General features: G+C 39.8%; 2 protein-coding genes across 2 annotated transcripts; both read right to left on the bottom strand.

The window, feature by feature from the left end:
• Positions 1-923: 923 nt before the first annotated feature.
• LOC104439449 lies at positions 924-8,425 on the bottom strand. Its single transcript, XM_039309537.1, has 3 exons — positions 7,944-8,425; positions 1,376-2,474; positions 924-1,065 (listed from the first exon to the last, which is right to left on the bottom strand). The coding sequence occupies exons 2-3, from the start codon at positions 2,248-2,250 to the stop codon at positions 924-926; spliced, it is 1,017 nt and encodes a 338-aa protein (XP_039165471.1). The 5' UTR covers positions 2,251-2,474; positions 7,944-8,425.
• Positions 8,426-9,562: 1,137 nt separating this feature from the next.
• LOC120291797 (TMV resistance protein N-like) lies at positions 9,563-10,588 on the bottom strand. Its single transcript, XM_039309536.1, has one exon. The coding sequence runs from the start codon at positions 10,586-10,588 to the stop codon at positions 9,563-9,565; it is 1,026 nt and encodes a 341-aa protein (XP_039165470.1).
• Positions 10,589-11,707: the final 1,119 nt, after the last annotated feature.

Genomic DNA, 11,707 nt, shown 5'->3' with positions numbered 1-11,707 from the left:
GAACTTTTCACCAGCAAGTACAATTGGGAATTGTGAAATATGCATTTATGACTAGTCAAGAGCACCCACAGGAGCCTCGGGATTAATAAGGAAGCAATTACAGAAAGTGCTTGTAGCTGATTAGCTCCATGGAAGGATACTTCTTTCGACTTCTAGGCTTTCCAGCCTTTCAAACAAAATAGCATTTTTGTGTTTTCTTAAGTCTTTCAATGCTATGGACTTGCGGATTGGGCACTTTGGAATGACCTACTCTGGTTTTGGGTTAGTCTTAATATTCGATAGCCTAGCAATCATTGATAATTTACGGGTCTTCTTCTCTTCAATCCGGCCCGAGCTGATCTCTTCTTATCGAGTTGAGCCCCAATGCCATTTGGCTGGTCAATACAACATTGATGCACCCTCAAAAGCTACCGAGGCTACACAGTTGCTGGAAGTTGGTTAACATGAGCATAAAGATGCTCCCAGGTTGAAGCGGGGGCTGTGGGTTGTGCCAATGGTAGCATTTAAATGTGGATTTGAACAAGCATTTCCTTTTAGCTGAGACAAGAAATGAACTTGCAATTGCAGTGATATGAAATGTGACGACATTCTCCTGTGGAAAGATAATGCTTGTGCCGAGCAGCTATCTAATCACAGTTGGTGGACTAGCAACTAACTCCTCTACAGAAACTTTATGCCTCTTCTGCAAAGTAACAAAGTCATTGATCCTGGAATTTTTAGTCTGTATTCGTTTCATGTGCCTAGAGCCCGTGTTACAACCAAAATGGGAAAAGAACCATAAACTACAGTACACAAGCTTGTACGTTCTTTTGACATATTATAACCTTCATTCATTCCTTGTTGATACATAGGTTTTCCACTATTTCCCCCAGAGGAGGAAAATCTTAGAAAATAAGTCTACAGGCTGTTATTGCATCCGACCGCTAAAATAAAGAAGCATACATAGAATCCTGGAATCTGACAATACTGCGCATATAAACTATCGTAGTACATTGACACTGAATATGTGAAAGCTCACCATAGACTCTGTCGGAGACTTCCAACACCCCTCCATCGGGCAGATTCCTGTAAGAGAATATCCAGAGTAAGGCCATAGTGCAACAGCATTAATCCATATGCTTCACATTAAGCATCTTGAGACACTAGCATTACACTCATGTAAAACCAAAAGTCCATGTTACTTCATCATAATGCAGGACATAACAGGCAATTTCCGATCGAGAAACATTATCTATGCAGACTAGGAGACAGTGTAATAATTTATGTCGGGGGAACAGGAGCTACTTAATAGGTGCAATGGATTGTATGTCGGTAATGTTGTCATAAAGAACCTAGCCCATGCAGTTGTAAACTTTGACAGTTTCTGAAAAATCACCGTGTCCTTTTAGATAAATCATCATTCGCTTTGATGATCTGGTCAGGCGGCGGCTGGGACTGCCAGTCTTCGATTGTCGTCCGTGCTCCAGACAGCGAAGGAAGGATTTGCAGAATAGTCTCAACCCCGAGTTCATTCACAATCGCCTGTACTCGCCCCTGATCATTGGCCAAGTAGCGGAGCGCAGTCATGGCGGCATTTCGAGCATCGGGAGCCGAACTCTCCTTCAGGAGCTTGAGCAGCGGAGGTAGGCCGCCTTCCTCCACGATAATCATCTTGTTCCTGTCATTGTCACGCGCGAGCGAAGCCAACTCATTTGCAGCCTCAATTCGATCAGGCAGGGGCCCCATGTGAAGCGAGGCGATGAAGGACCAAACCCAAGCCAGAATCGGCTCATCACTCGCAACCGGGGGCAGCGAGAGCGCAATACCAACACCCTCACCTTCGGTATCGAAGACACTGAGCAGCCACTTCAGGTCCCCGAGAGAAGCGTCGAGGAGGGCCGGGATCTTCTTAAATTCGGCGGCACTGATAACGGTGAGGACGCGGCTGAGGATGTTGTGGGGCTTGCACTTGCGAGCTAGGGCTAGGGCTTGCTCCAGGTTCCTGGAGGCCTCGGGGGCGACGCGGCGGATGGGGCGCTCGTAGAGGGATGGAGCGGAGGCGGTGAAGCGGGCGAGGGAGCGGAGCACGTCGGAGAGGAGGTCGGCCCGCTTGCCCAGCTCGGAGCACTCGGACCTGAACGCCTCGGCCTCGTCCACGGCCGAGCGGACTTGCTCCGACAGCACGATCAGGTGCGACAGCACCTCGTCTATTCGCTTCTCCTCCGGCGTAGCCATTCCCGGAGCTCGCGATGGCGATTCGGTGACTGCCATTGGGACCGATGAGGAGTGGAAGGCCTTGGTCAGCAAAAAGGCTCCATTCGTGTGGAAAATATCACGAGCGCGGTAAACAGCATGGATATCATGGTACAAAAAGTTCACCACCGGAGCACGACAGCTTTCTTCAGTCTTCGTCCCCTCGTTTTTTGCTTCAGTTCTTCTTGTCGTCTGCTCATCCCATTTTCTTCGTTTATCACGAGGAGGTCAACGGCAGGGTGCTACAAGTCCACGTCCATTATTTAGGCACGAGGATAGAAGAGGAATGTGAAAACAATATTTAGGATGTTTCGGTGCAAACTTCACGATAAATAAAAATGTTTACAATGAATTTCATTTATTTCGCTGTTTAAGAAAAATGATTTCATCCTTATCAAATGGGAAGTCATTTCCCTTTATTTAAGTTTGTTGTTTTGTGTAGATTGATTAATTTTTCTTCATCTAAACACCGAAAAATTGAAAAAATTCTCGAAAAAAAATTTACCTTCAAATAAATGGACTCTTAGAATTCTGTGCACATTTATATGATCCCATGCCACTTAGAATTCTTATTTGAATGATCAGAAAAATTACTTCATTCACAATAAATCTATTGACATAGATATATATACCAAGTTACTTAAATATACACAAGATTTATTAACCACTTATGAATGTTATTTGTAATTATAACATTACTAATCAAATTAATCTCTTTTTTTCTGTATTAAAATTTATTAAGCATGCCGTAGTAAGGAAATTGTACAGAACATCCATTCTACTATATTTTGGCATTCCACTAATATTGTATATAAGCCAATTGATATAAATCTAATGACCTATTCAATTGCTAGAAACATATGAAAATTCAACCCAGCCGGAAGCCTAGGGAATTTGGCGCATTGGATTCTCCTGGAACTAAAATCATACCCAATAAGGGATTGAATCAACTTGTAATAGCTCTCTCTCCAGTTCTGCCCTCATATTTTTGGCCAAATGTCGTGATACTTCAATTGGTATGTATACACACAAATGTAGGGTGCATTTATTTCACGAAAAATTTAATGATAATTTTTTTTTTGGAAAAGCCTTTTATAGGAATACAATTAATTTTTCTTTTATTAGTAATGTAGAATGAATTTTTTTAAATATATTTGGGTCTTATTAACAAATTATTTCAATCTCATGACTTTATCTTAGGCCAAAAAAAATACCGAACTTTTAAATAATCTTTTATATTTTTAAATTAAATTTTTAAAAATTATATATATATATATATATATTCTAGTCTTTTCTTTTCTTTTTCTTCCTTTCTTTGCTGCAATTGGCTAGTGACAACCACAAGCGAGCTCAAGCTCAAAGCTTGCCGAGATCCGTGAGACTCAAACCTGCGGCCTCGAGCTCGAAGCATAGGCATGAACCAAATAGGCTCGACCTTGCGTGAGGTTGGTGATTTTGAGCTCAAGCTTGCCAAATCTCGTTAACCGTCAACCTCGTGCCCGCAAGCATGAGCCTTGCCAGCCTGTGCTTGTGGTAGGCCGCTAAGGCCCGACAACCAAGTAATTAAGAAATAAAAAGAAAAGGAAGGAAAAAAAGAAAGAAAATTAAAAATTGAAAAATTTGAGATTGGCAACTTCAAAAAATGTTTTCACCTCTTTAGTTTTAAGAATTCACTTTTCTAAATTTATACATGAATATTTTCATTAACCGGAAAGTGTTTTTGGTTGACTAGTTATTTTCTATGAACCAAATGGGTGAAAGTTCATAAAATCAAATTCTGAAGGACACTTTCCCCAAAATAAAGACACCCCTAGCTTAGATTGCAGCTAGTATCTTATGCCATATATAATGCATATAACAGCAGAGTCAATTGGAATAATAATAAATAAATAAATAAAAAGATTGTTTCATAATTGATTTTGCATGGAATATCAAAGAATCGGTATCAATGATATGCCAACCTAAGTTCTCAAACATGTCTTAACTTAAAAGTTTATAAAATCGTCAAAAAGGAGAATCTAGTTCGCCAATCTTTATTTTCTTTCTAATTGTTTCTTTAATTAATTCAAGTTAATATGAAGATTGGCAGTGGGTGCTGGGTGGTCATCATTGCAAAGAAAGGGCCCTCATGTGCAAATGCTACGTAAACTTGTAAGCTTTTCCTATATTGATCTATGCCAGTGTTGTCGGTTGTTATCTATAGTATCATCTTACAGTTATAAAATGGAATAACTTTAAGCTGGGTTTTTTACTTCATAGTTTAGTTAGGTTTGTATGACTATATGAGTATTTATACTTCGATAGAATTGACATCAACGGAAAAAAGTGATTTAGTGCGTGCTATTATAGGAAATTTAGTCTAATTGTTTGTGAAGAGAGATGCTAGAGCAAGAGTTTACCTACAGATTTAGTGATTCTTGTTATTAATTTAATTTGTCATTGGATTGGTGATTAATGCATCACTCTAATTGATAACACAACTTCTAATGAGACTAACAAGTTTGGATTTATGACTAACTAAAATTCCTGATGCTAAAAATATTAAGTTTCCTCTTTTCTCCTCTACCTTAAATATGACTTGCCATATACGACATTCAAAGCAATTGACGAGCACCGTTCTAGAGTCCTATGTGATTTTGCCGTCCTGAAGACTACTTAATGTGGTCATCCCATTCAGGTAGTCTATCGGGAAGCTTAGTTATCATGTATTCTCGTTAATGTTGGGAGTCAGAATTTTGCTTTAGAGAATGTGAACATGTTATGCCTGTCGCTCTCAGTTGGCCTACTATGGTAATATGTATGTTTTTGATGCTTTCTACTCTTTATCCCCCCTTTTACCGTAAGTAATGTAGCTCATGAAATTTTCACAAGCAATTTTTGATGAAAGCTATTTTTATTCACCAATGATTAATAGTGCAATGTGAATCTATCCAATACGATGTTATTGGCTAGTCACATGATTCCAAGTGCAAGTAAAAATAGAGAGTTTCATTCAAACATTAACGGTTGCACTGCACCATACAACTTCCTCGTATTCTTCTCAAATTTTATCCTTCTCCACCCCCTGTAGCGCCCTTCGTTCGTGACCTAATCTCGATAAGGTGGAAAGTAAGTTTAGAGGTATTATATAAAAGAGGGGCCTACAACCCATCTTTTAGACGTGAACTCTCCTCAACCTATACCTTGCCACTAGCCTATTAAGGTTGGCTAGTAATCAAGTAAAGTATGGAAACGTACTTTACTTTCTACGTAACCAGAGAATTTACGATTGAAGACTTGCTTATATTAATTAAACCATTAGTACCATTTTGGTATTTAATCCTATTCATTTTAAAATATTTTTGTCAGGCAGTTTGAATTAATTGTAGGCATATTTATTGACGTGTGAAGTGATCGAGTACATAATCATTAAAATAACAATCTACAACCAAAGGGGGCATTAATTACATTGCAAGGGAAAACAAGCATCTAACACTAAGAAATAAATAAATGCCAATCCTAATTAGGCTAAAGGGAAGCCATAATCATCGTGTCAAAGTGTACAAGTAATGGCATTTGTCTTTAAAGCCCTAGGGGTTGTCCAAATTTTGAGCACAATTTTTAATCAAAGGTTTTCCCACGGTATAAGAGAAAATTACCCAAAAATACTATTTTAAGCCATTTTCCTAATTCCTGAGAAATAATTATTTTCAGAATTTTTTAAATTTAACAAATGTAAATTATTTTTAAATTTTTAAATTTGAAAAAGGGACCCGGGCCGAGCCTTGGGCCTAGTCCGCGTGTAAGGTCAGATACGGGCTCATGGGTTTGAACCTAGAGCCGTTAAACGGGTGGGTCGGGTTGGGTCATTAATGGTCCGACCCAAATTGACCCATTAACCCATTTATGACCCATTTATGTTTAATGTAAATTTTCGACCCAACCTGACCCGACCCGACCCGACCTATACCCAACCCATACCCGACCGACCCAACTCATATTAATAAAATATTTTCATATTTAACAAATTTAGAAAATCTTATTCCTATGTTTTTTTAAAGATTATATTATTAAAATACTTCCAAGCTTTTATATATATTATTTTTTTAAATTGTATTGCTAAAATAGTTTTATACAATATAAATTTAATGGACAATTTTTATAAATTTTAAAATAATTATTTAAAAAAATCGAAATTTAATTATTTTTTTAAAATTTTAATTTTAATTATTTTTTTTAAAATTAAAATTTTAATTATTTTTATTTTATTTTTAAAATATAATTTTCTTTTTCTTTTTCTCTTTTTTCTTCTCCTTCTTCTTCTTCTTTGGCGGCAGCCCGCCACGGGGCGAGACTCGAGCTCGCCGACACCAGGCGAGGCCTCCGCCTCGCCGGATCCAGGGAGTTCGAGGCTCACCGGTGTTGGGTGAGCTCGAGCTCACCCCTCACCAGGCGGCGAGGCTCGAGCCTCGCCCGACGCCGGCGAGCTCAAGGCTTGCCAAATCGGCGGGCTCGAGCCTCGCCGACGTCCGGCGGGCTCGAGTCTCCCAAATTGGCGAGGCCTCCGCCTCGCCAAATCCAACAAGCTCGAGCTCGCCCGACGCCGGCAAGCTTGAGGCTCGCCCGGCCGGTCGCCGACCGTCGCCGTGCCGGCGACCGAGGAAGGAGGAAGGAGAAAGAAAAAAAGAAGAAAAATAAAAAAGGAAGAAAAAGAAAAGAGAAAATAAAAATAAAAAAATTACAATTTCGATTTTTATAAAGTTAAAGAGAGAAGGGAGGAATTATAATGTTTTTGTTAAAGATGAGTTTTCAACCCAACCCATTTAAAAACCCACTTAAGACCCACCTATCTAACCTTTAATTGTGAAACCCATTTAACTATCTTTTGTTATAAACAAGTGATCATTTATGACCCATTTAAGATTTAAATGGGTCATGAATGGGTTTATGACCCATTTTAACACCTCTAGTTTGAACTAGTGATATCAACTGGACTAATAAAAGAAGCGAGCCCAATAGTTCAAGGCCAATCGGTCCATGGCCTGAATCGAGTCAAAATTCAATTATCTTAAGCCCAACCCAGATTTATCAACATTAAGTTCAAGCCCACTTTCTATTTTTCTTTCTACGCCCCCTTTCCGAAACGTGGGGACCTCCCTTCTTCCTCAATTCTCTTCATCCACCCCAGAACGTTAACTCATCCACCTTCAACATTAAAACTCAAGACCAACAAAAGAAGACATCACTCATGGACCGCCATCTCAAACATTGGATGAAATTTCACCGTATCGCCGATCATCATCTATTCTCGCTCATGACTTAGTCCACATTCATCAGGCAAACACTATAGAAGCATCAAACAAGACTCGAAAAGAACAAAAAGCATATCGAACCCACCATTATGGGAACCTTATTACTACACATTTGAAGCAACTAAAAAGGGGAAAAAAAGGGCACAACTTGGTTTAAACATTTTGCCAAGTGTGCAGTGGGTTAAGGTGAATCAAAGGACCGAACTAGGGCTCGGACCCGGATCTAGACCTACGACACTAAAGAAATCAGCTCAGTTGGACACGGAACGCTCAAGAACTAGAACTGGATAAACCGAGCCCGGCTTGTCTTTTAAACGGAAGAAGGCGGAGCTGGAGGAGTTCGAGATGAGCCGACCTATGGCCGACCGCCTCCCCCGATGTCCCCGAGCCGGAAAAGGGCTGAAACCAAAAGAAACTCACCTGAAGTTTGGTGGTGCGGGGGTAAACGGGAGCTGTGGCCTCGATGACGTCGGCCGGAGTTGTCAAACGGGGCTTGAGCGTGGCCGAGCTGCCGGAAAGCTCCCTCTCGCTCTCAGGTTTCACACTCTCAGTCGCTCTCTCTCCTTCCCTCTCTGTCCCCGCTCCGAACGAACCCCCCACACTCAGCTTTTTCTGTCACTCCTTTTTTCTCTGTTCCTCTCGCCCACGCTGGGATCGTCAGAGATTGGAAGGAGACGAGACAGACCTGCGCTCAACGTTGTGATAATCTTTTCCAACTTCTGGGAAAAGAGATGGGATTTTTACTGTGGATTGCTCGACGGAGTGAGTAGGGTGGGAACCAAAAATTGAGCGGATGGAATGAGGGGAAGGAGAAGCCTTTGCTTCACTGGCCAAAACCCAAGATGGTGGTCTCCGCCTCTCTGTGGAATCCCCCCTCCTCCTTTTGAACGTGAGAAGCCTTGAGGGGCCTATTCTTTTTTGTCCTCCTTTTGAACCAGAAATTGAGAGGATGGAACGAGGGGAAGGATAAGAGTCGTTTCAAGTTTACACGAATCGTATTCATACTGATGAAAGAGACGGGGAATTCTGTGATTCCTGAATTAAATAGATCTAACTCAGTCAATGACCATAATTTTCCAATGAGGTATGGAAGTCTATTTATGTGTCGACATCTTCTCAAATTCAATCTCTCGAGACTTGTCAATGCTCCAATGAAGTTGGATAGGTGAACTATAGGTGTATCCATTAAAGAAAGATCCAAGGAAGACGTTGATTGAACCCAATGTTTTAACTGACAGGAAATCCTGAACGTTGGGATTCTCCAATTTTTCCAAAGACCACCAGTTGGGAATTTCTCGTATTGAGGTTATTTCAAGGAGTTCTTTTAGACTTGGCAAGCCACCTAGCTCTTCTAGCAAAGAGTGGAGCTTGTGGCAAGATATTAAGCTCAAGAAAATCAAGTTCTTCAATTTACCAATTGACAAGTCGATTCCAGCCAATCTATCATAGCCATCAAGAATCAATCTCTCTAGTTTGAGTAATCCAGATAGATCGGGTATCTTGGGCAAGTAGGTGCAGTTGGTAAGATTAAGAACTTTCAAATTGTTCTAGAACATAATGTACCTCAATTATTCTTCATCCGTCCCAATCATGTGTAATTTCACTCTCTGAAAAATCGAGGATGACTAATTTGTTCATTGAAAAGTAAGTCATCGTGAGTGCCCACCAAGGAAAATGATGCCAAATGAACCATCTTAAATTTGGAAGGAGCTGTATGTTCATCGATCAAATTTCCCTGCCAAAAAAAGAAAAAAAAAATTAATCGGTGAAAAAATTCAAGATTTATTATACCAAAGTAGGGCAGCTTTTGAAAGGAAATCTACCGAGACGGAATTGAGGGATTGGCTGCCTTCCACTCGAAGGAACCGTAGGTTTGGAAGCACTGCAAATCCTCCAAGAGGAAGACTGTCCTCCCAAAATTGGTCAAAATTCAGACGGAGGCTTCGAGCCTTTTATATGTCTGAATATTGAAGCAAGACAATAGGAAAAGGAAGAACACAGTTAATTAAGAGAAAATCTTGGGACAAAGTAGAATTTCACTAAAAACAGCCCTTAATTATATTTGAGTAGTCAGACCCAGTATTTACCTCACTCCTCTGTAGTACATCCAGTGCCTCCTCATGGTTCCACAATCTACTGGTTTGGGCTAAATTCCCCCCACTTTCTTGAGAAACAATTTCTCTACCAAGATTTCTGAGATGATCATACATCCAAAACTTATTGCCTTTTTCAATCTTAATTAGTGACATCATTTGAAGAACTTTAAATCCTTTTATTGGGTGTAAATGAATTTCTCTCCGCATGTATATTGCATTAGTCTTATCACATCCAATTAAAAGACAAGCTATATCAAGAAATATTTGCTTCTCGCAAAGATCCAATGCTTCATAACTTATCATCAACTTATTTTGAATTTCCTCAATAGGACCCATTTTCCACTTCTCTAGGAGCTCATCCCAGATTTCTTTTCTTTTTCCATACAATGATAAAGTTGAACCCATTACCTCAATAGCCAATGGAAGACCTTGGGCTATCTTCAAAATTTCTCTAGACAGCTCTAATTTTTCTGGTGGAGGGTGATCTCTTCTAAAAGCATGCTTGCTGAAAAGCTGAAGCGATGCATTCGAATCCAATTCACAAACTTGATAAGTCTTTACATCAAATCCATGAAGGACAATTGCATTTCTTGTGGTTATAAGTATCCGGCTTCCTAGACCAAAGTGACATCGCCTCCCCAATAGTGCAGTTAATTGACTCTTTTCACCGACATCATCAAGAAGAATAAGAGCTTTCTTAAGGGAAAATCTCTCCTCTATCATCATTATCCCATCGTCCACGCTATTAGCAAATGGAATTGCCTTCCTTGAAAGGGCTGAAATTAGACGGTTCTGCAAATATAAAATTCCTTTTGAGTTTGCAGTTTCACTAACATCGTCAAGGGAACAACAATAAGCGAAGTCCTTGGTAATCATGTTGTAGACTACTTTAGCAAGAGTCAGTTTTCCGATGCCACCCATATCGTAGATTCCCACGATTTTTACATCATCTGTGTTGGTGCCTATCATCCCCAGTATTTCCTTCACATTGTTGTCAACTCGAACCAAGAAGTCAGTAACCAACAAATATGCTTTTTTCAGCTTGATTAAAACCTTCGTAACGATACGTTCAACAAGTTTTCCTTCATGCCTAATGATATAAACGATGAGAAAGACCAAGATGAACATAAAAAAGTTAGAATCGGCAAGCTGAAATATATGACATCAGGAATTGATAACACTAGGCTGCGGAAGCCACAGGAGGCAACAAGAAGTACAACTGCAAGTGGAACTTACGTATTGCATTGGTAAGGAAGAATAAATTCATGGACATGCTAGGCAGATGCTCAAACCTTGTGCATTTAAGGCAGCTATACAACCGTCAAATACAGTAGATGATCATAATATATTGCTAGTAAGAGGAACAAAGGATGATTTTTTTTTTTTTTACGTGTATTTCGGATGTGTACAAAAGCTTCTTTTTCGCAAAATAGTTTTACGATCAGCACATCGTGCAAAATAGTTTTACGCTCAGCAAATTATAATTTCTGTATATAAATACAAGAAGGTGTATTTGAATTGATGTATTGAAGAAGTGAACATTGGTATCTATTCTGTTATCCGCCCAATGTGCTGTCATACAATTAGCATGGATTTGATTTCATTTGAATGAAACCAATATGTCTCATATATTCATTGTTGAGTTAATATTTTTATTTTCATATATTCGATGCCACTATCACCATTATGATTTGAGAACATTCAAAGTATGGATGACAATTCTTGACATGATATGAAAACATGGCCCAATTTTTGTTTCATTGGGATGCTTGCAATCCCTAGCTGCAGGGTGTGCAATCAAAATCTCGAAATTGCAAACTTCCTAACAATGTGAAGAATTGTTCCCTCTACTATACTCCACATGCTCTTGAGAAGCTCATCAAGATTCATGCTTCTCAGTAGTTTTCCAAACATTTCAGCTGGCTTTGGACCTCATCGAGCGTGAGGCTGTAGAGAGAGCCTTGCCTTGACAATGGGTGCGAACCCGTTTCACCAACAACGCCACCAATACCACCCCTTGAGATCTCATCTTCATGGAACCAGATTGTGCGACCAAACTCGAATGATTTGTGGACATTGCTTCAAATG

This window comes from Eucalyptus grandis, chromosome 3, assembly GCF_016545825.1.
Source record: "Eucalyptus grandis isolate ANBG69807.140 chromosome 3, ASM1654582v1, whole genome shotgun sequence".
Classification (NCBI taxonomy): domain Eukaryota; kingdom Viridiplantae; phylum Streptophyta; class Magnoliopsida; order Myrtales; family Myrtaceae; genus Eucalyptus; species Eucalyptus grandis.
The sequence above is the reverse complement of the archived record's forward strand: the minus strand, read 5'-3'. Positions and strand labels throughout refer to the sequence as shown.